The 23,439-nt window shown below is 42.7% G+C and overlaps 1 protein-coding gene across 14 annotated transcripts in view; it reads left to right on the top strand.

Annotated features, from left to right (window-relative positions):
• tjp1a (tight junction protein 1a) overlaps positions 1-23,439 on the top strand; it is a 131,414-nt gene that overhangs the window by 46,851 nt on the left and 61,124 nt on the right. Inside the window, exon 1 of one of the 14 annotated variants that reach the window (XM_078175233.1) lies at positions 4,686-4,715. The exons of the other annotated variants lie outside the window; for them this stretch is intronic. Within the exon in view, the coding sequence (XP_078031359.1) occupies positions 4,701-4,715 (15 nt within the window). The 5' untranslated portion in view covers positions 4,686-4,700. Of the gene's footprint in view, positions 1-4,685; positions 4,716-23,439 lie in introns of those variants that run through there. 14 annotated transcript variants of the gene reach the window in all.

Here is a 23,439-nt window from a genome sequence, read left to right as displayed (position 1 = left end):
GTCGAGTCTTAGCTGGAGATATTTCATTAAGAATAAGAGCGGGGGCAGAGAGGAGAGCAGCGGGGGATGACTGATCAGTCAGGTGATAGGGATTTTGTCATCCATGGGTCAGCGCCTTTTCTTGGAGCCTGCCAGAAAGCTGTAAGACTCAGACAAAAACAATGCAGTACTCCTTTCTGACCTGTGTTACTCCCTCCTATTGTACTGTAGCCTTTCTGTTGCCTCTCTTAAACAAACTGAATGTAGTCTGCCTGGTGCAATTCGTATTAAGCCGGCAGTTCACTGGAGCTGCAAAGAATAAAGGTGGTGTCTTATGTATTTTTTTTTGTAGCGTTGACCATCATAGAGGAGTCCTGTTAAGTCAGGCATTGTCAGACAATATATATATATATATATATATATATATATGTATCCCTGGCTTGTTTTCAGTGGAAGCTCCCTCAGAGCCTCACTGACGCTGCCAGCAGATTAGCCGTCCTCATATTCCTGCTTCCCCGGTTATTTCTCCTGCTTGTTTTCTTTTAATAAAGCTGGCTGGCCTCCTTAGTCCTGAAGCCGGCTGGCAGACACACAGGCAGACAAGGAGCCAAGCAGGTGGGCAGTAATATCAGGTAGAGATGAGAGGGTAGGAGACAAACTGGCCAGAGAGGGAGACGTGTCGAGTGGGTGCTGGAAAAGGTCGTAGGAGAGGTCGCAGCACTACAAACCCCCCGCTCTGTGGTGCAGTCACAGCGAACGTGACAGCTCTGTGACGTTGTCGCTTTTGATTGTCTCCTCTCTGTGTGAGGAGCTGCATTCTTGTCAGTGAGACTGGCAGCCAGACACACATTCATGCAAGCGAGCACACACACAAACACACTTTCTGAGAGTGGAAAGGGGAAACATCACCTGCCTTTGACTTCCTCACTATCAAATCACAAATAAACACTTTTAGACTATGACTATGACACTTAATTTTTATGTACTGTGAATTTCCGGCACAAAGCTTTTACCTTGAAGTGCCATTTCCTGCTGTAAAGTGAGTGACTAACGGACAGCTACTTAACAGAGACAGCAAACTAGCTTGACGACATGGCCAAACTCAAGTATGACGCCAAATATATTAAACTGTGTGGACCTTGACCTAATGATGCTAAGGAAGAATCTGGACCCCATGGCTGGACCAGTTGGGAACCACTGCTCTATACTTTATTCAGAGTGTTTCTGTTATTCAGAGGTTGTCTGCATGTGGCTCTCAACATGGCGGTCAGTCAGTGAGTCGCAGCTAACAGTGCTAATAGCGTGACCAGTGCTAACAATGCCAACAGTGTTGACAGAGCTGATATGTTAGCCTGGGCACCCTACTCTCACTCCCCAACTGTTCAAGTACTGGTGTCGGTCCATGGCCCTTGCCATCAGATACCGATGCACTGATGTACGCTTTAATGGCGGTATAAGATGCACCAGGCAGTGCTGCCAGCAACTGTCGTAGTATAAAGAGCAAGAAAGTCTGCATAGGACGAGTCTGAGGGGAGCTGAATAGGTCAAACAAACCCTGGACTTTCACTCTGGAGAGCTCTTGAAACCAGAAGGCAATCCAGTTATTAGAATAACAACGTAGTATGCTAGTATGTTTGTCACCTGACGTTACATTTCGTTGGTAACAAATGTATGTATATTAAGGCAAACCATGTTTCTTCCAAACCTAACTATGTGCTTTTGTTGCCTAAACCAAAGGAAACACACCTAAAATCTTTGTTTTTTATACCTACGTTTAAAGTTTATTTTGAAAAGACTGCATGCATGTAACGAAGACACTGTGCATTTCCCATGAAAACAGAAGTTTATTTTAAAAAGACACAATGCTTGTAAAAGGCGTAAATTGACCAGGCCCCCAGTGTGCCAGGCTTTGAGGCCCGTTTTTGTGGTGGCCAAACAGTGTAATTACATCTATCAAATGATGCCATTGGGCCCAAAAAGACTTTCCCATTGACTTACACTGTGAAAGAGATGTCTGTAAATCAGTGGATACCTTTTTTGAGCGTCACAACCCTTGCAAAATGAATCGTTTCACTATCAGAATTTGATCTGCTCGGTCGGATAACATTTGGAAAGTCTAGATAAGCTTAACTGCAAGTAGCCGGCGGCTGCTGGAAATCACGTGTGCACCTGCTCTACTGACCACACAGTGTGGAAGCACTGCCGATCATCTGGGTAATGTTACACACCACAGCTGTGTCAGGCGCCACTGAGCAACCTTCCTAGAAGTGAACGGGGTCCCGTCTCCAGCGCTGTGTCCGGTTCTCTTTATACATCCATGAAATTGGACAGCTTAGACAGTGGAAGGGTACCTAGAGCGTCATAGTTTGATGTGTAGGGCCACTGACCAGCAAGCTTTAATGTCATTGCTCATGTGATTCTCAAAGAAGGCAGCTGGATGTCTTGGTGACACCCCTCCTGCCCTCCGAGCTCCACCTCTCTGTAACAGCAACTCAGTCATCATAGCTGCTGATGGTTTATCCCTAATGCTGACCCATAAATAAAGCAGCAACCAATGGAGAGAATTGATTTCCAGAGGCTTGGAGGAGTGCTGGAGATTTATGCTCTGAGTCGTACTCCACTGCAGTGCCGTATATCACTCTTTCTGATATGTTTTGCCCTTCATCTTTTTTTCCAGCCCATCACTCTGCCTCTGACTCTAACGCCCAGAACAGAGTGTTCCCTGTCCTTTTTCTTTTTTTGTGAGATTATAACGTTTGCCAAATGGTCTTTCTTTTTCCCTTTGATCTTCTGGTGGTTTATCTTCTCATTTTATTCGCTCATGTGCTCTGCTCACCTGGCCTTTCGCAGCTTTGTTTTTCTCTCTGCTCTGTCTCTCTTTCTCACACACACACACCGTTTATGCCTACCATACACTAGAGGACTTTGAAAAGACTTTGTAAAGACGAAAGGCAATGTGAGTTTTTTAGTCACACCATAAGATTTTGCAAAGACTGGGGACCTTGCAGGGTCACTATTTGCAAGACTACAAGTAGATTCCTTTTGAGATTATTTCCCATCCTGCTCCAGTTGGAAAATATTAAGGCAAACTCCCTTTGAGAAATATGACATATTAACAACTCCTTAACTGCCCACAAAAACACAAAGCTCTAGAAACACAAGATAAAAGGCATTGCAGTTGACAGTATTCTTGTCAATTTGGCATCAAAATAATCCATAGAGATAAACTGTATTCCCGTACCAACTCAACAAACTGTTCACTCCACAACCCCACCAGTTCCTCCTCCTTTCCCACAGTACAAGAGAATTGAGACTTCATGCTCATGTTCATGTTCTTGCCTCCCTGGAGTCCCCTCCATGTTTACTGTCTACCTGGCTTGCTGCTTCTTCTTTGGTGCTGCAGAGAGCGCACCTGTTCTTCCCTATTTGTATGAGCCAACACTAAAAATGTATGATAATATTAAACATGATTGATTTTGTCGGAATGGCAAAACAAGAAAAAGACTGACTAAAGAGCTCAGGCTGAGTTTTATAACCTCCTTACACCAAACAAGTGAGATCACAGGAGCGCACACCAAGTGAGGTAAAACTCCTGTTGTCCAAAGGGAAATTGACCACACTCGAGCAGACCAGCGTATACCTTTATGGAATTTGCTCATTTTGCTGATTTTCAGTTTGAGCGGCTTTGGCTATACATCAGAGCAGTCTTTGAGTAGAGCTTCCAGCTTCTGGTTATACATGTAGAATTGTGGAAACAGTACTGTACACTGTAGAAAGACCATATATCACAGAAAAAGAGTCAAACATTCTCATGAAACTCTAGATTTTCTTTCTCTGTCTTGCCCGTTCTTCGATATTTTATTGCTGTGATCCGAAGCAGCGCATCCGTCTGATTGTGTCTGAACTGCATTTTCAAAAGATCCCATCATTCCCCGTAATCCAGCCCTCTGATTCACTTACATACTTAATCCAACTACAAAGCTACATATGGATGGGCCTGCTCCAGATTTGCACATTGTGCGGCAGATGTTCCCCCTGCTCATCTGTGTGAGTGCGTACGTGCCGGTCCATCCTGCAGTGGGCATCCAGGTGCTTCAAGCACCAGGAGCCATAACAGACCTGGGTTTATTAATGTTGTTCATTTCCTTTCGTCTGTTCGCCTCCAGCCGCCTGGCTGCACAGCTCTCCAGTCCAACATTCCACACACTCCACTGGAATTAAGGGAGAGGCCTGCGGCAAGGCAGGGAAGGAGCTCAGGAATGTCTCTGTTATCACAGAGAGAGAGGATGGAGGGAGGAAGGGGACGGGAGGTCAGCCCAGAGGGCCCCTGCGTTGTTAGGTTGACTTTCGTCAGGACCGCTGGAGTTGTAGGGGGTTCCATCGAAGCTTTGATCACTACTCACAGCTCTGCTTGTAGGCTCATATTACCACAGAGGTGCATGCCTCCAGCTCAATCAGAACACATAGGAGTCTAATTTTAGAGCTGCCGCTTTTTAAATCAATATCTCCACTCCTATCAGTGGCAGTGTCATGTAGATTATCTCACGGCCTTCACAGATGTCACACCAGGTTGGCTCTGCTCTCAGTCCACAGTGTGAGCTGCTGAGGATCACCCCACATTCACTCACTTGCATGCTGCTCGTGCATGCGGAGGGACACATACACGGACGAAAGCATCCCTCTGGGTCAACGGTAGCTGGAGTCAGACCGTGTGCAGGCATATGCACGCATGTGTGGTGAGTGAGCGAGAGCGACAGTTTGATGATATGATGAGCACAGAGCTAATCAAATTTTTTTGGAAGGCTATCGTTAAGCAGAGTGGTTTAATGCTGCCAGCTTTATTTATTACAGTATTTGTTAGTGTTTGGTGTTCATGTGTTTAATTCCTGCCGGTCATGTCTAAATGTTTGGTCTTCTGGAGAGGGATGAAAGGAGATGTTTTCTGAAGTTAGACATCTATTGCAACACCAAAGGGTATTTCTTAGTTGTTGATCATTCTCTGCTCTGAACAAGTATTACAAAAGGGCAACTGTCAGTGTCTCTATGGTTTGAACTATAACTTTAATTCAGTGTGTTGATGTTTGGGTGGTAATTTGTGTGCGGACTGATTTGCATCATCTTACAGTCATCGAATCTGTGTTGTGGGATTTGTTGATGGCAGTAAATTAGATATGGAGAAAGTGTAGATCTTATTAACGCTAATGAATCCAATAGAAGTGAGGACAGATTTCTCCATGGGGGTCGTAGAGTATAGAAAGTAAAATTTAACTGCCAATAATTTAATTCATTTGGACATTTGCCACTGGAATATGAACACTTGATCTTTCTTTCCTTACTTAGCATAGATATAATGCATAAAGTCATTTTATTTCTCACAGGCAGTTCTATAAAGCTTTTATATAATGCCTTCAGTTCAGTAATTCAGTGTGAACTCTCAGTGATGGGATTTCAGTGTGAAATCCATTTAATCTTGTCCATGTTGTGCCGCCTATATATAAATACAAAGGGGATTATATTCATCCATTTACTATTCTTTTTGTAGATTCGAGACAAGGCTTACCATGTGAGTATTTTTAAGACACCTGAATATTATCTGCAGCAATCACTTTCTTCAAAGTGGATTATTACCATACATTGTGCAAAATGTGGGAGAATTTACGGCAACACAATAAAGTGTAGGTGAAGATTAATGATTGAAGTTACATAAAACCATAACGATAGCTAGGTTAGGTTTCTATCTCAGAGTCCAGGGTTAACTGCTGTGATTCAGATACATTCTGGTATAAAATGCTGTCATCCTGGCCTGCAGAGTCCTAGTGTGTCATACAGGCTGACCTTGCCGCGGGACTGCTGCTCTTGCACATTACACACTGACTAACAGCATGACAACAGAGCTAATCACAGCCTTGTAGCTGTGGTCTGCATAGTGTTCTCTCTGATATGCTGTGTGATTAAAGATATGCATGTTCCAGTTGTTGCATACAGGGTGTGGACAACGAAGAATTCATATGCTTACGTAGGTAATATTTAATATTTGTTGTAATATTTTTTTTGCAAAATAATAAAGACCATAGCAGCCTTAAAATTGCAATGGAAAGGTCAAGCTGTATGTTCATGTTGTTTGCACTTGGAGGTCAAAAATAGGTCATTTTTCCTAGGAAGAATTACATTTTGGATTACTAAAATGACAATAGTGGACAGGAATAATGTCACTGTGGATATCTGAAATGTTCTTTTTGACTAGGAAGAATTAAATTACAGATATCTGTAATATTTATCCAGTCTAGCTTTTAAATCTTAAATGGTCACTTGTACTTTTTAAGGATTTTAAAATATCTTAAATTTAGTTTTGACTGATACAACCACAATTGTGTATATCATGAAATACAGTTTCTCCTTGTAAGAAGGTATCTTTAGTTACCCTCCAACTGGTGAGACTACAGTTTTGACCAGGAGAAATGCTAATATAGTAGATATCTAAAACATAATTACAGATCAGAATGTTCATTCATTCACTCATTTTCTCTAACCGCCTATCCTGTGATGGAGCCTATCCCAGCTGACATTGGGCAACCCTGGACAATTTGCAGATTATCACAGGGCTGACACAGTAGCCCTTTTTAAATAGGAATTGTGCTAATTTGCAGGAAAGCCCAATCAGTCTTTTTTCAGCATTGGCTGTATAAAAACAAAATCGGGGAGTGCAGCAAAATGCCGCCTGCCTACTTTTGTTCATACAGAATGCGCCTTTTTCGGGGCAATGGGGGGCGTGAGCAAGTAACAAAACACGTAGCTCAGCATGTGACGTAAACATTGACGTGGGAGGGAAGCCACAGCTGGTCAGTCCTTCGGTGATTCTCTCATAAGTCGTCCTTCACCGTCCCCATCATTTGATGGTTAATGGCTTCTTCATTTGCGAGGGCAAGGAGGGCGCACAATTCTTTGTGTCCCCAGTTGCTCATCTTTACAGTGTCTGTCAGGTTTGCGTTTCCCTCTTGCTACTAGTACTAGCTGCTCATTCCTGCTATCAGCTGTTTCCTGTTTATCCACCGCCAGTGGGTCGCACGTGCAGCGTTATCATCAGCTCCTCCCACAAGTCTTCAACAGCCCCTCCCGTTGCAGAAGGGCGCCTTGTTCTTTTTAAACCAAAAAGGTTCCACCAATATGTCTACCCTACGAGGTGGAAAATTGGGCACCTTGGATCAACTTGCCAATCCAGCTCTGTGTGTCTAAACGCTCGCAGCTTGCCGGCAGAACGGCCCAACATTCGCCGAAAATCTGGCCGTGTAAAAGGGGCTATAGAGACAGATAACCATTCACGCTCACTTTCACACCTACGCCCAAAGTTAGAGTCACTAATTAACCTAACCTGCAAGTCTTTAGACTGACAGAAGGGCTCCCCCAACCTGGGTTCAAGCCCCCCACCCTGGGGTTTGAACCATGAACCCTCTTGCTGTGAGGCAGCAATGCTAACCACTGCACCACCGTGCAAATGCTCATGATTTGCCATAGCTTGAAAACTGACAGAATGTTCTTTTAAACAGGCATGACGGTGTTGCAGTGGTTAGCATTGTAGCCTCACAGCTGGAGGGTTCGAACCTGCCTCTTGCCCAGTGTCAGCTGGGATAGGCTCCAGCCCGCAACCCCTAACAGGATAGGTGGTTACGGAAAATGAATGAATGAATATTCTTTTAAACATATGTCAACTGATTCATTACTCTCAGTTAAACATAAACAACAAATTAAAAGTTATTTTCACCTGTCAACATTTTGCATCCATTTATCTCTACATACCTAGCAGCTACTTGCTAGCTACTGTGTGCACTCGGCTGCAGTAAACCAGCTTCTCTGCATGGTTTTAACGTCACTTCGATACCTGTAATCATATCTGAATGAGCCGAGCTTCATCAGCTTTGTCCTGTGTGGTTGACTTTGGCTTGGCTTAGCCGTGAATAAAACCTATAATATACCTGACAGCAGGACTCCACCGCCTTGACTGCTTGGTGTAGTACAACAGTAGTGCAGTGTTTTTTTTACTGTGTGTACCCTGGTGGTGTTGTCCCAGCAATGTTGCTTCCATATGCTGTTTGCTGTACATGTCACATGGTTAGGCCAGTGGCACTAGTTCAACTCAGGGGGCCCCAGGTGATACAAGAGCTGTAGGCAAACAGAGGCAGATAACATCTCTACACAAAGCTCGGCTCCCTGTTGGTTGTGCAGCAAAGGCTGTTATTATGCAGATAGCTATAAATACTAACAAGAACAAGAGAAAAGCAGATGACATATAACTAACATTACAGCTGAATCTGAGCCCAGGATGTCCAAGTTGCTTGGTTTGTGCATCCTGTTGGCAGTCATATGTGATGTTACCATTATATGGTAATACCAACAGTAAAAACAAAATGAAGCAGCTGCAGTTGATAGTTATTCATTATCTAGTTTTCAGTTCATGCCATCACATCTTTCTAAACAGTAGGCACAGATTGAACTCGTCCTTTCATGCCCTTACATTTCAGAAAATTGAAAATATCCATCCTTATGTTCTGCCTTTTAAACATAAGTAACAAACAAATGTAACCAACGATGATAAAGATAAAATAACAGTTTTAAAGTAAGCAATTTGGATTTACTTATCAGAGCTACAGTACAGGCCAAAAGTTTGGACACACCTTCTCATTCAATGCGTTTTCTTTATTTTCATGACTATTTACATTGTAGATTCTCACTGAAGGCATCAAAACTATGAATGAACACATGTGGAGTTATGTACTTAACAAAAAAAGGTGAAATAACTGAAAACATGTTTTATATTCTAGTTTCTTCAAAATAGCCACCCTTTGCTCTGATTACTGCTTTGCACACTCTTGGCATTCTCTCCATGAGCTTCAAGAGGTAGTCACCTGAAATGGTTTTCCAACAGTCTTGAAGGAATTCCCAGAGGTGTTTAGCACTTGTTGGCCCCTTTGCCTTCACTCTGCGGTCCAGCTCACCCCAAACCATCTCGATTGGGTTCAGGTCCGGTGACTGTGGAGGCCAGGTCATCTGCCGCAGCACTCCATCACTCTCCTTCTTGGTCAAATAGCCCTTACACAGCCTGGAGGTGTGTTTGGGGTCATTGTCCTGTTGAAAAATAAACGATCGTCCAACTAAACGCAAACCGGATGGGATGGCATGTCGCTGCAGGATGCTGTGGTAGCCATGCTGGTTCAGTGTGCCTTCAATTTTGAATAAATCCCCAACAGTGTCACCAGCAAAACACCCCCACACCATCACATCTCCTCCTCCATGCTTCACAGTGGGAACCAGGCATGTGGAATCCATCCGTTCACCTTTTCTGCGTCTCACAAAGACACGGCGGTTGGAACCAAAGATCTCAAGTTTGGACTCATCAGACCAAAGCACAGATTTCCACTGGTCTAATGTCCATTCCTTGTGTTTCTTGGCCCAAACAAATCTCTTCTGCTTGTTGCCTCTCCTTAGCAGTGGTTTCCTAGCAGCTATTTGACCATGAAGGCCTGATTCGCGCAGCCTCCTCTTAACAGTTGTTCTAGAGATGGGTCTGCTGCTAGAACTCTGTGTGGCATTCATCTGGTCTCTGATCTGAGCTGCTGTTAACTTGTGATTTCTGAGGTTGGTGACTCGGATGAACTTAACCTCAGAAGCAGAGGTGACTCTTGGTCTTCCTTTCCTGGGTCGGTCCTCATGTGTGCCAGTTTCGTTGTAGCGCTTGATGGTTTTTGCGACTCCACTTGGGGACACATTTAAAGTTTTTGCAATTTTCCGGACTGACTGACCTTCATTTCTTAAAGTAATGATGGCCACTCGTTTTTCTTTAGTTAGCTGATTGGTTCTTGCCATAATATGAATTTTAACAGTTGTCCAATAGGGCTGTCGGCTGTGTATTAACCTGACTTCTGCACAACACAACTGATGGTCCCAACCCCATTGATAAAGCAAGAAATTCCACTAATTAACCCTGATAAGGCACACCTGTGAAGTGGAAACCATTTCAGGTGACTACCTCTTGAAGCTCATCGAGAGAATGCCAAGAGTGTGCAAAGCAGTAATCAGAGCAAAGGGTGGCTATTTTGAAGAAACTAGAATATAAAACATGTTTTCAGTTATTTCACCTTTTTTTTGTTAAGTACATAACTCCACATGTGTTCATTCATAGTTTTGATGCCTTCAGTGAGAATCTACAATGTAAATAGTCATGAAAATAAAGAAAACGCATTGAATGAGAAGGTGTGTCCAAACTTTTGGCCTGTACTGTACATCAGAGCAGTGAATAAAAATTGAGATAAAAGCTATGTCACCGTTACATAGTCTGTCCACCAGAGAGCACTGAGAAGTTTATTTTTCAACTGTAAAATGTTCTGCTCAGTACAAACCCTGATTAAAGCTGATTAAAAGACAAATTCAAGGGATCCCAATCAATTTTTTGCTGATTTTATGTGTTTATTAAAAAAGAAAGAGAGATAATATCAGCAGCAATGTTGTTATTTGTTTTTTCTTAATGTCAAATATCGATTTCAGTATCGTCCTCAAAAATACGATATTGGTCAGGCTGTGATACTTGTCTGAAAGTGGTTGTAAGCATGGAGTGCCATTGATTTACATTGTCTTTTTTAATTACAAACCTCTCCGTGCTGTCACAGTGCATAACTGTGTTGTCCAAGTGTGGGTCATTGGAGGGGGTAAGTCATTATATCTTGTGCCATTTTTTGGCACTTTGATATAGCACCCTGTGCTTTTATTTTTTCATCTATTTTGAGATTTTTTTTTTTTTTAAAGATATTTTTTTGGGCATTTTGCCTTTAATGGACAGGACAGGTAAGTGTGAAAGGGGGAGAGAGAGAAGGGGGGATGACATGCAGCAAAGGGCCACAGGCTGGATTCGAACCCGGGCCGCTGCGGCAACAGCCCTGTACATGGGGCACCTGCTCTACCACTAAAGGCCCGTTTCCACTGAAGAAGTTCCTGGTACTATTTGGGGGGCAGGAACTACTACAGGAACGTCCTCTCGCTCGGCCCTCTCAACCGCCGTGTCTCCACTGAGAGCGGAGTACGAGGAAGGTTCCTGTAAAGTTACGGGCTCTGGATGTGATGTAATCGTTGCGCGACCATTTACCGGGGTAACGTAGGCAGTTAGCTGTTAGCCCTTAGCGGTGTCTTTAATAACTCACTAAATGGCCCATGAAAAAAAAATATTGTTTCCAGCGGATGTCTTAGTTACAACATTATTGAGCTAACTGGAGTAGTTTCATGTCGTATCCAACAACGGGAGGCTTTTAACAGATGACGTCCTGATGTTAGCTTTGCTGCTGCTGTTAGCTGTCCCTGTCAGCTGCAGCCACTGATGCTTTCTAGACATTGTGATTTCCCAAAACTGAATACATACCACACATATCAACACAAAACTGCTTTGCTAGCTCAATCATGTTGTAACTAAGATATCCGCTGGAAAAAATATTTTTTTCACGGGCCATTTAGTGAGTTTTTTTACATGGCGGCGGAAGCTATATGAACGAGCTAATCCTCGTCTGCTGAGTTTTAAAAATGCCGGCTATTTTGTTGCTTTCTGTTGACATCACATCCCTCCTTGAGTATATCCAATCAGCACCAAATAAATCCCAAGCCCCAGCCAGGAGTCTTTTGGGGCCGTTCTGAGTACCTACTCCGAGGCAGGGACTTGTTTAGCCCCCGTAAAAGTTCCGGAACTCTGTCCTTCGGGGGTGGTTCCTGCGGTGGAGACACGCACCAACGGCCCCGGCCGCGTAAAATTACCCCGAAGTTCCTGCGGTGGAAACGGGCCTTAAGCCACCAACGCCCCATCTATTTTGAGATTTGAAAAAGATAGTATCCTCTATACAATTCTTAGGGCTAAAATGATTAGCTAATCAACTGAAAATACATATGCAACTTCTTTGATTGTCAGTTCATTGTTTTAGTCCATTTTCAAGCCAAAGTTTCACGCAATGTCTGGTTCCAGCTTCTCAGTTGTAAGGATCTTAGGGAAGGGAATCGAGAACCGGTTCTACTTGACAACCAGTTCCAAACTGTCTGATCCATCGAACTCATATCCTCCAAGCTTATAAATTCCTTTTATCGATGCTGGCATATTTTTCTGACAGTTGGGCATTGCAATGAAGTCAAACTTGTGTTTACACTGCTGGACACTGGCAACAAGAAGGAGTCATGGTGGGGATGAAGAAATGGTCCAAAGACAGATGTCAACATGCTGCTTGTGTCATTTGAAGTACCAGCAAAGTGCTAAAACACCTTTCTACACAGCAAAGGCTTAAATTCCAAGAATGGCCTGTGTGTGACACCATGCACAAGTGCCACTGCTTCCCAGCTGAGCAGCATGTCCGTTACTGAGGGTAAATATCCTATGTTACAATAACATGAGCCGCGCACAGGCAGGCTTAGCAGGTTTTTCCCTTTGACTAAGAAAACCTAAATGAAAACTAATACTGTACAAATATTCTCTCATTCCATCCAGTTTAGATGACAGACTGGCACTACAGCTAGCTCTCAGGCTGCAGCCAACTTGACTGGCCCATCAGCTTCCCCCCTTCACACTTATTACTGCACAGGGAAGTAAAATGAGTAAAGAAAGGGTGTAGGCCCTTGTTTCTTTCGCAAAGAAATCTGATAAGGAAACAGTAAGGGATTTGATAAAGAATCAGACCAATAAAATGTTATCAGTTTCCTTCCCTAAAGGATCTCAAGCCTTTTCTCTTGTGTTTTGTGACAGAAAACAAAATTCCTTTGGGTGTTAAGATTGTAATTCTGGGGTCTTTCTTGTATTATTTTAAAGTATTTTCTGAGATTTCACCATTATTTTCGCCTTCTTGACATTTCTGTATGCATCCTTGTGTCCCTACACACTTTAAAATCAAAGCCACACCATTGCATCTCTCTGCCCGGCATGCTGCAAAGGTCAGGATGTGCACATTCAGTGTCCCCTCACGTATGAGCTCATAGGAACTGTCTATATGCTGCAGAATAGGGCACTGTAAATCCCTGCCCACCGCCCAGCTCAGCCCTGACCCGGCTCAGGCCCCACAGTACCCACACTGAGAGAGGTGGCTTAGACTGGCTTTTAGGTCCGCTCCCTTTCTGCTGAGTTCATCAGGCTGGTCCTTTGAGCAGGGAGCCAACCCACTGCCTTGTGGTGCTTTCTTTCTTTTCAGGCGACAAATGTGCTAAAACAGCACTCGGTAATCACTTGGCATTAGGGGCCGTTGTGTTGGGCATTAGTGGTCAGAATTGACCAGTGGGACGTTATAAAAATGAGTCTGACAAGAGAACACCAAAGCTGATGAGTCTGGATCCTGGCACTGGACGGCTAGAGGATTAGTCAGCTAACACACTGGCTGGGGCTTCTGCAGGGTCGGGTCCCATCGCATCTCATCACCACCAGGCTTGAAGCGGCCCCTGTGGCTGCCGTGTCTCCATCCGCCTCTCTGGCTGGCTGGCTGACTGGCTGGCTCTGGGTTCCCATCCTCCACCGCTTCTCCTTGCTCTGTTCTAACCACAAAAAAACACGACATCACCTCCTCTTGTAGGGTTGTGTTTTCATGGGAGGAGCGTGTGATGTCATGCACTTAGTCAGGACAGGGTGGGTTAAGTTGCAGAGGAGGGGAGGAGAGGTGTTCATACAGTGAAGCTTAGTCAAATGTTTTTTTGTAACACAGAAAAAGATAATGTGTGTTAATGTGTGATTCATTAAAGGGTGTTACAGGTCAAAAGGCCGATCAAACACATGCACGTATCTTCATATTTTCAACACAAGTCCAGCTGCTTAGACTTTGTCTGACAGCTGAAACTCACTCTGTGTGGTGTTGTGGTTTGATAAGTCAACTCTATCAAATTTAACACTGCAAAAACTGAATACAGAGAGAGCACAAGGGTGGTTTTCACTTGATCTCATACCAGAAATCAACATATCTTACTATCGCTGAACCATTAAAGCACCTTTCCTGCACAGAAACTAATCTCTGCTTGTGCGTTTGGCTTTAATTTAATCAATTTCCTGCAGAATTAACTGACAAACACTTTCCAGCCTGAACTGTTCAACCTGCCTGTGCCTCTTTCCCTGGAAGCGCCTGCTGTTTCCACTCCTTTGCCCAGTGAGAGCAGCTGCATACTGTTGGAATTTAGCAGTAACAGGCAGTACCATGGGAAGACTCACTGACGGGGGGGGGGGGGGGGGGGGGCGATGCGTGTCCTTTTATTCAGGCTAACGCCGAGTTCACTGGACTCGAAACAACTTCTTGACACAATATACTGCAGTTTAGCTCATTCCCTCTTTCTGTTCTCTCTTTGTTGACCTCTCTCATCTTCTGTCTTTTCATATTCACCTTTTTTTACTTCCCTCTCCGTCACCTTGTCCTTAACTTTGCCCTCATTCTCTCTGCTCTCTTCTTCTGTCTTCTTATCAACTCCCACATTTTTAAATTACTCTATTCTTCTCCCAAAGTGGCACCTCTATTCTCCTCTCTTTCCCTTTCTTCCTCCTGTAATCCCTTTACCCCACGTCTCTCTTCCTCTCCTCCGCTCTCTTCACTTCGCCTCTGTTCCACTTTTTTTTGCCTCTTCTTGTTTTTTTCATCCGTTCTAATCTCTCTTCTTTCTTGTAGCGTCTCCTCTGCTCTCCTCGTCACATCATTGTGCTGTGGAGGATGCTTCTGACCTCTGGGCTGTTATTTTGTTGCTATTCTGAATTTGATATCTATATATTTGGTTTTTAGACCTGTCCCTAAACACATCAGTCTGCAAAATACGGAAATCTGATTAATACTATATTTTTGTATCTATTTTATTGAGGTCTGAGAAGACGTTATGTTTAAAACCCTGCAGTCCAATGTGGGATCTGTAAGAAGCCAGGGAGGCCATTTTCAGTTATGTCAACCAGAATTCCACACTCTACTATCTGCTATCTCCAGTACGTTACATACTGTATCTTCACTTGTGATTACCAGTGACAATAACAAAATGCACTCTAACCTGTGTGTTCCTTTTTGGATAATGGGGGCAGTTTGAAATACTGTTTGCCCTTATTATCTTAAATGTATCTTGTTTTTAAATAGTTTTGTTGATCAAAATCAACCTCATCTCACAATATACATTTTACCATTTAAAGAGCTTGTTTTCTGTTACCTCCAGTGGTTTAACCTCTCACCTTGCCACTGTGATGTAGAAGTGTACTCTGGGGTGTGTAAGTACACTGTGAAATCACTGTTGGGTGTGGTCACAGGTGGAAAAAAGTCACTCCTGACCACGCCCTTAAGTGATGCTGGTCGTGGTCAGAGATGAAACAAACTTTGAATCAGAGAGGGCAGGGAATCTCTGCTTTTCAGAATAGTGTTCAGTTACTATTTAACAGGCAGCATGGTGGTGCAGTGGTAAGCATTGCCTTAGAATCACCTCACAGCACGAGGGTTCCTGGTTTGAAGTCTGGTTGGGGGGTTCCAGCTCCAGTCCAGTTCCAGTCCTGTCCGTACAGAGTTTGCATGTTCTTCCTGTGTTAGTGTACTATGGGTACTCCAGCTTCCTCCCACAGTCCAAAGACATGCAGGTTAATTGGTGACTCTAAATTGGCTGTAGGTGTGAATGTGAGCATGAATGGTTGTCTGTCTCTATGTGTCAGCCCTGTGATAGTCTGGCAACCTGTCCAGGGTGTATGCCGCCTCTCGTCCAGTGTCAGCTGAGATAAGCTCCAGCCCCCCTGCGGCCGCAACAGGATAAGCGGTTACGGAAAATGAGTGAATTAATACTCTTCAAATTAAAGGGATAGTTTGGACATTTTGAAGTGGGGCTGCATGAGGTACGTATCCATAGTCAGTGTATTACATACACTAGATGTCTGTCAGCACGCCCCCAGTTTGGAGAAACAGGCTGGAGTCTGACACGGAAGCTAAGCAGTGTACTGTTGTGGAGGGGGCAGCAGCAAAATGTAAATATTTTAGCCAACTAAAAAAAGTCCCAACTAAAAAGAACTCATGATCAGTTTAAGTGTACGCTATATTTAGAGTATTTTTACCACATTCCTTTACCGTCAGACCGAGATTTCCGACGGGTAACTGAAGCCGTTATATTGCTCTCTTCAAAGCTAGACTCCATTGAGAAAAACAGTTATTAAACATTGTTAAAAACAGACACTGCTTGTCTACTGCTGCCTCGATCAGTTATTTTTTGTAAGTTTTTGTGTAACTTTGCTGTTTGAAACAGTAAGTTTAGATTCACCAAAGTCACATAGTAACACTAGTTGACTAACTGATCAAGGCCGCAGTAGACCGGTAGCTCCTGTTTTTCTCAATGGAGTTTGGTGGCATTGTCGGGAGCAGAGATGGGGAATGGAAGTGTGTTCTGTCTGATGGAAAGGTAAAGTGGTGAAAATACTCTAAATATAGCATACATTTAAAATGTGAATTTCTTTAGGTGGGTGGCTAAAATGTGTTTTGCACAGCAGTCCATTGCTTAATTTCCATGTTGGCACTCCTGCTGCCTCTCCAAACTCTGCACCTGCTCGCAGACATGAGTAAGAACCCCATACAACCCAACTCTAGAAAAATTAGCCCTTAAACAACATTTAAAGAACAATAAATAACTTTTTTTATTATTATTTGGGCAGGACATTTTTAAGGGCCAGCCTAAAGAGATCAGTTCAACTAAAACCTGTTCAGAACTGAGGTGCGTTTTGAGTTTTAGGTTGAGATATGTTGCTGCGCTGCCGGACAGCTGCAGAATAAATCTCCACAGAAGTTAATTCTCTTCCCAGCGCATGGCAGCCTGAAATCTGCAGTTGCTGCCTGTATTAGACTTGTAAATCTCAACTCTTCCTTGAAAATCAATTACATGCCACTTACAGTACGTGTCAAGTGGCATTTTAGTGCCTGCTGCTTGCTGTCGACACTTTAACTTGAGCTGCAGCTGTTGGATTTACTGAGACATAATTCTGTCTCTCAATTTTGAGTGGGGGCAGCTTTGGAGCCCTTGTGTCTATTGCCTATTTATTAAGCTGGAGATTCACACCATGCTCAGGCGTTCACACATGTTGGCCCAGACACAGACACATTAGCACTTACACACGCAGAAAATTGATGTCCCTTAGAGAATAAGTGCGTCCATAATCCCTTCTCTGGTTTAATCTGAGCTCTTTAACATGCAGCACAATTAGAAAGTATCAGGACAGTGGTGTGTTTTTCATTACTTTGGTTGTACAAAGTTAAAGAGGTGAGTTTCAGCTTTCAGTGTCTACATTCGTACTGGCTGAACAGTGTAGGACTCGCCGCCAATTTTAGGAAATGTATCAGGACAATAATCTTTAATATACATGAGTTTCTGAAACACACTACAAATAAAGATGGCTTCAACAGAGAGCTGGCAGAGAGTCACCAGATAAGCCACCAAGTGTGTGCTGATGCCTGTTGGCTGCAGACTCAATCCAGTCATTGTATGCAAATGACTGTTAACTAACTGTTAAACACAATGGCTTTATTGGGGTAATTTGTAGTGTTAATTTTAATTTCCTTCCCCTAAAGTTGTAAGACTTGGGCCATGAATAAAAAGGGCTAAAATTCCTCCTGTTCATCTGATGTTGATGTAAAACCATCAAAGCTGAGAGTCACGACTTTAAACCCCAATATTCTTTGTTTTATTTCCAACTTTACTTGCTGGAGTTAAACTGAAACAATAAAAACATCTCGCTGTCCTCCTTTCTGACTGCATTTTATTTCTGTTTACATATACATCCATAGATTACAGAGTGAGGCTATGATTCAGAAGTTTTATGCTTTAGAAGATAAGCGTTAAGGTTTCATCAGCGAGCGTGTATAGATTGTGTCCCTGCACTGTTATTATGCCTGAAGGTGGACATTTACTGTAAGCGCTGCCAGACACTTTGACTGCTGCTTTTATTACACCGTCTCTGACTCTGTCTGAGGTGCAGTATAAACCTGTGAGAAGTAACGATGTAGTGTAATTGCTGTATATTTCTATGTGGCTTCCTAATATGTGACTAATAACGTGTCTCTGCCACCGTGTTGGTGTTTTGTTTTGTTTTGTAGTTTTTTCTGAGTTGTACCAGGTGAGGCCTTAAGGGTAGATTTTCTGCTTGAGGTGTTACAGTACCTCTGTACAGTGTCTCCTAAGATAGAGAACAGCTGATTATGTATGTGAGCAACATGTGCATCATATGCTGCAATGCCACACTGTTGGTTTGCATGCACACACACGTCACCCAGCATTAGATGCTCTCCTTGATCTGTTTTCTTTTTAATTCTCCTGGCTGTTTCTACATAGTCACAAAACTTTGTCCAATACCTCAGAGTGTAAAATAAAAGTCACTGAAATAACTTTGAATGCTATTTTCATGTGAGTTTTTACACATCTTTTTCCCTTTTTTGCACTTTTTCATCACAGCTCCACTGTAATCCATTACCACAGGCAATTTCTCATCTCATGACTTGCTGCACAGTTTTGACCACTTGAGCTCACGTTTTTTTAAAAAAGCAACTGCCTATTGCTCATCTGATTGCAGGGAGCTGTAAACAACTGTGTCCAATCATCGGTTTTTCATGAAAACACTACAGCAGCATTGTTTATGCTCAGTGCTTTTGAATTGAAGTCAACTTTTCTAAACCCTGGGGCGACCTGTAGCTCACCTGGTACAGTGTGCGCCCCCTATAGGCTGAGTCCTTTGTGGTGGTATGGGTTTTGCTGCGTGTCATCCCCCTTTCTTTCCAACCTTTACTGTCAGTGTACTGCTGTCCTATCAATAAAGACGCCCAAAACTGATCTTAAAAAAAGAATTCTGAACCCTATGTTGGTTTTTAAAAGAACACTGAGAAATCCCCTTAGATCACACACTAAATGTCAGCACTTTTCCCACATTGCTGGACTGCTTACATGTGCAGTAAGGTAACCAGCATTTTGAAAAATCCTACAGCAAGCCAGAACTTATTTCTATGCACCCACCTGTCACTTATTTGCGCCTTGGTGCAATCTGATGATAAAAATCACATGTAAGTGCAGCATGGGTGCAAGTTATTTAACACCTCCTTGTAATAACAACAGATATTTTTCATTTCTTTACAACAGAAAATCCCTTATTTATTCATTTCATGGCACAGTATTTTCTTTTGCAGTGATAATTGTTTTCTTTCTGATGTTATTTTGTTATCATTCTGAGAAAGTGGACCATTATCATAAGAAAAATACGTGATTATGCACAGAGTGTGAACATTCAGAGAACAGTCTGTACTGGCACAGCACAAACACACTGTAATACGTTTATCTTTATGAACAAATAAGACCGGGCAGTAACAAAATGTTGCTTAAAGCAACATTTGTATTGTGTGCTTTGCTATCACAACAATGAAGGGAAAAGGTAGAATTGTTTTTCATGAAGTATTTACTGGCACAACACACACACACACACACACACTGGATTGAGCTAAGTGCCTTGTGAATTGCACCTTGGGATTTGCGATATTTTTAATTTACAGCCTCATTCTGCAGCAAACAATGGGGCGGTCACGTGGATGGAAAGCATGACGTAATGGCTGGTTTCTCCTCAGCAGATTTACACAGTATATTGACTGTTAAAGGGTGTGGGTCTCACACTACACACAAAAAAATAGAGATTCGACATTCAGTATTCAGGTTGGGTCAATAGAGGAATAATGAGAAATAATCACAGACGTAGGAAAGTGGTGGAATTTCAAGTAGACCTGCCATGGTGCTCTCTGCAACTTGGGCCATTCCTTGTTAGGCTACTTGAGATACCGCTGAGAAGCAGAGTGGAGTCAACCAGGTTCACTGCAGTCTCTTTTCTCCGGCTATAAAAGGCTCAGCAATGCTTGTCTGTGGAGAAGAGAGAGCAGGAGAGAGGCAGAGAAAAAGGAAAATGAGAGATTTGTTTGGTTGGTTGATCACAGGCTGCCTCTTGGAGTAAATGTTTTCTGAAGATTAAAAGTGACCTGGTTCACTATCTGTGACCGAAGACCCTCCATGGTAAATTTAGTACTGAGCTTTTTTTCTTCGTCACGAGAACTAAGTGGAACCAAGTCTCTCTCCAAATAACAGCAAATTAGACTATTCTTACACAGACTATTTTTTCTCCTGTGGTTGTACATAAATTAGGGAAGAACAAAACTGACAATAGCAGGATTGTGAACTCCAGTAATGATAAAATACTTTTTAACTGTGTGAAAATCTCTATATTTGTATGCAACTTCTTGCAAAGTGCTTCCAACTTCTTGCAAAGTGCGAAATGTTTTTGGATATAGGACTACTTGACATTACTTGGCAGCTTCTCTCTGATAGCAAAATCTCTAATTACATTTATCTTTTTAGGTCATGAAGTCATGGCAGTGTGTGTAGATTCTGCAAAACACGATAAAAGCGAAGAGGAGTTCGGCAATACTATACTCAGACTGGACAATTTGGTAAAAGCTAGACTGAAATATCTTAACAGCTGTTTGATAGGTTTCCATGAATATTTGGTTCCCAAAGGATCAGTCCCACTGACTTTTGCAATCCCTGACTTTACCTCTAGTGCCACCATGAGGTTCACATTTGTGGTTCTGAAATGCCTCAACAACTTTTTGACGGACAGAGTGAATTTTAATGATGGCCTTACCTTTCTTCAAGCACCATCATCAAGTCCAAATACTTAACTGTGTTGCACTGGTGGTTTTTCCCATAGGCAACATTGGTGCCACCCTAGACCAGTGGTTCCCAACTGGTGGGTCATGGGTTCATTCTGAATGGACCACAAGTGACTCAGAAACGTGTCAAGTTTGTAAAAAACACACTTTATTTTTAAGTACAGTGAATTTCCGACACAGAGTTTTTATTTGGAAGTGCTGTTTCCTGCTGTACAATGAGTGAATAATGAACAGCTACTTAACATAGACAGCAAACTAGCTTGGTGACATGGCCAAACGCAAGTAGGACATTCAGTGTATGAAACTGTGTTGACCTTTTACCTAATGACTAAGGAGGAATCTGGACCCGTGGCTGGACCAGTTGGGAACTACTGCCCTAGACGGCTGTATGATGAGTACCCTATGAGTACCCTATGGTACTTCTAGCATGGCTGCAGACTTTTAAACCCTTTTAAAATAGAAATTGTGCAAATTTGCAGGAAAGCCCAATCAGTCTTTTTCCAGCATTGGTAGTATAAAAACAAAATCAGGGAGTGCAGCAAAATGCCGCCTGCCTACAGAATGTGCCTTTATCGGGGCAATGGGGGGTGTGAGCAAGTAACAAAATGTGTAACTCAGCGTGTGACATAAACAGTGACATACTTAGAGGGAAGCTGCGGCTGATCAGTCCTTCGGTGATTCTCTCGTAAGTCAGCCCGTTATTCACCGTTCCTGTCATTTGATGGTTAATGGCTTCTTCGTTTATGAGGATAAGGAGGGCACGCAGTTCCTTGTCTCCCCAGTTGCCCATCTTTATAGTGTCTGTCAGGTTTGCGTTTCCCTCTTGCTACTAGCTGCTCATTCCCGCTATCAGCTGTTTCCTGTTTATCCACCGCCAGTGGCTCGCACAGCTCCTCGCACAAGTCATCAACAGCCCCTCCTGTGGCGGAAGGCTGCCTCGGTCTGTTTAAACTAAAAAGGTTCCGCCAACATGACTACCCTACGAGGCGGAAAATTGGGCACCTCGGATCAACTCGCCGATCCGGCTCTGTGTATCTAAACACTCGTAGCTTGCTGGCAAAACGGCCCAACATTCGCCAAAAATCTGGCAGTGTAAAAGGGGCTTTAGTCTTGGTCTTTCTAAGCCTCCTATTTAAAATTCATCAATATGTTGACGATTCTGCAGTTCTCGGATCAGGAAAAAAAGTTCACCTGCACAGTGCTACTTGTGTGCGTCCTGTACAGTTTAGGAAGGTGTGATTAATGAATCGCCTGTGCTCTTACTGAATATTGAAGAGTAGGACTGCTTAATTAGAAACAGTCGACAGGTTTAGTGGAAGATCAGGTTTAGAGGCTCTCTCCGAGGATGGAGACCTGAGTTATTATTATAAGGATATACAGTATGTGTACACTTTGTGCGTCATGTGAAACCCTTTCTAGGGAGTTTGTTTGTACAGCTGATATTTAAGCTGATATGGGGAAGGTAAGATGTGGGTAGAAAGCTTGGGACAGTTTTTTTAGCCTCTCTATTTAAAGTTTATTTGGAATATAAGTTTCATGTTGTTTTTAATTTATAGTTTTACTTTAAAGGTATTTATTTTCTTCTGTAATCAAGATATCATATTTCCCTGATTTCATGGATGAATAAATTAACCATGGACCACATCGGGGGCTTAACACATTCAAAACCAGATTTGTGTTTACTGTTTAAGTCGGCACAAAAGCCTTAACAATATTGACCTGGAAGGTAGGGGGTGAATTTGAGAGATGCCTGCTAATCCCATCATATGATACTAATCTGGCCGCAAACAGTTGGCCTCTTAAGCAGAGATGTGACATTTGTGCTCTCATCATTTGCGGGTTACACCACAGCTCTTCCCTTTTACTGAATGGATTAATTTCCTGCAAGTGAAAGTTTTGCTAAATGAAATCCAGGTGAAAATGATATTGAAAGTATAAGGCTGGAATTATTCTATATTTTTCCTGGTGTATACAAATCCCATGACAAGACTAAAATGAAAAATCCATTGATCCTGACAACAAGTATTGTCTGAGTAATAATAATAATCTTTATTTATAAAGCACTTTTCAAAACAGAGTTACAAAGTGCTTTACATGTCAATAATTAGAACAGACAAGACATGAAAACAACAACTTTTAAAAGAACTGATAAAAACACGCATATGTATAAAAACAGAGGAAATAAAAGACATTTTAAATGAACTTAAAACTCAAGTAATATCAGAAAAGGCTGTCCTATAAAAGTATGTTTTAAGAAGGGAGATCACTGAATCGGCCAACCTGATTTCCTTGGGTGGACCGTTTCAGAGCCTTGGAGCCCTGACAGCAAACGCTCTGTCCCCTTTAGTTTTCAGCTGGGCCTCTGGAACTGACAAAAGACCTCTGCCCGGGGACCTCAAAATATGTCCTGGCATGTACGGCACGGTTCTTCTGTGCCACAGAGCTACCTTGTTGTCCAAAGACTCATTTAAACTGGTTATTTTACTACAAAAATCTACTTTGAAGGCCCAGTGTGTAGGATGTAAGGGCATTCATTCGCTGAAATTGAATATAATAAGTATGTTTTCTTTACTGTATAATCACCTAGAAATAAGTATCATTGTGTTTTCATTACCTTAGAATGAGCCATGTTGGACCTCCATGTTCCTACAATAGCCCGAACCCAACAAACCAAACACTGGCTCTGGATGGGGCCATTGGTGTTTTTGCATCGCATCAGCAACTGTAGTTAGTAGCCCCTCTGCGACAAGCCAAACAGTGTCAGAAAAACACTTATTTT

Source organism: Epinephelus lanceolatus, chromosome 2, assembly GCF_041903045.1.
Source record: "Epinephelus lanceolatus isolate andai-2023 chromosome 2, ASM4190304v1, whole genome shotgun sequence".
Lineage (NCBI taxonomy): Eukaryota > Metazoa > Chordata > Actinopteri > Perciformes > Serranidae > Epinephelus > Epinephelus lanceolatus.
Note: the sequence above shows the minus strand (reverse complement) of the source record. Positions and strands in the feature narration are given on the sequence as shown.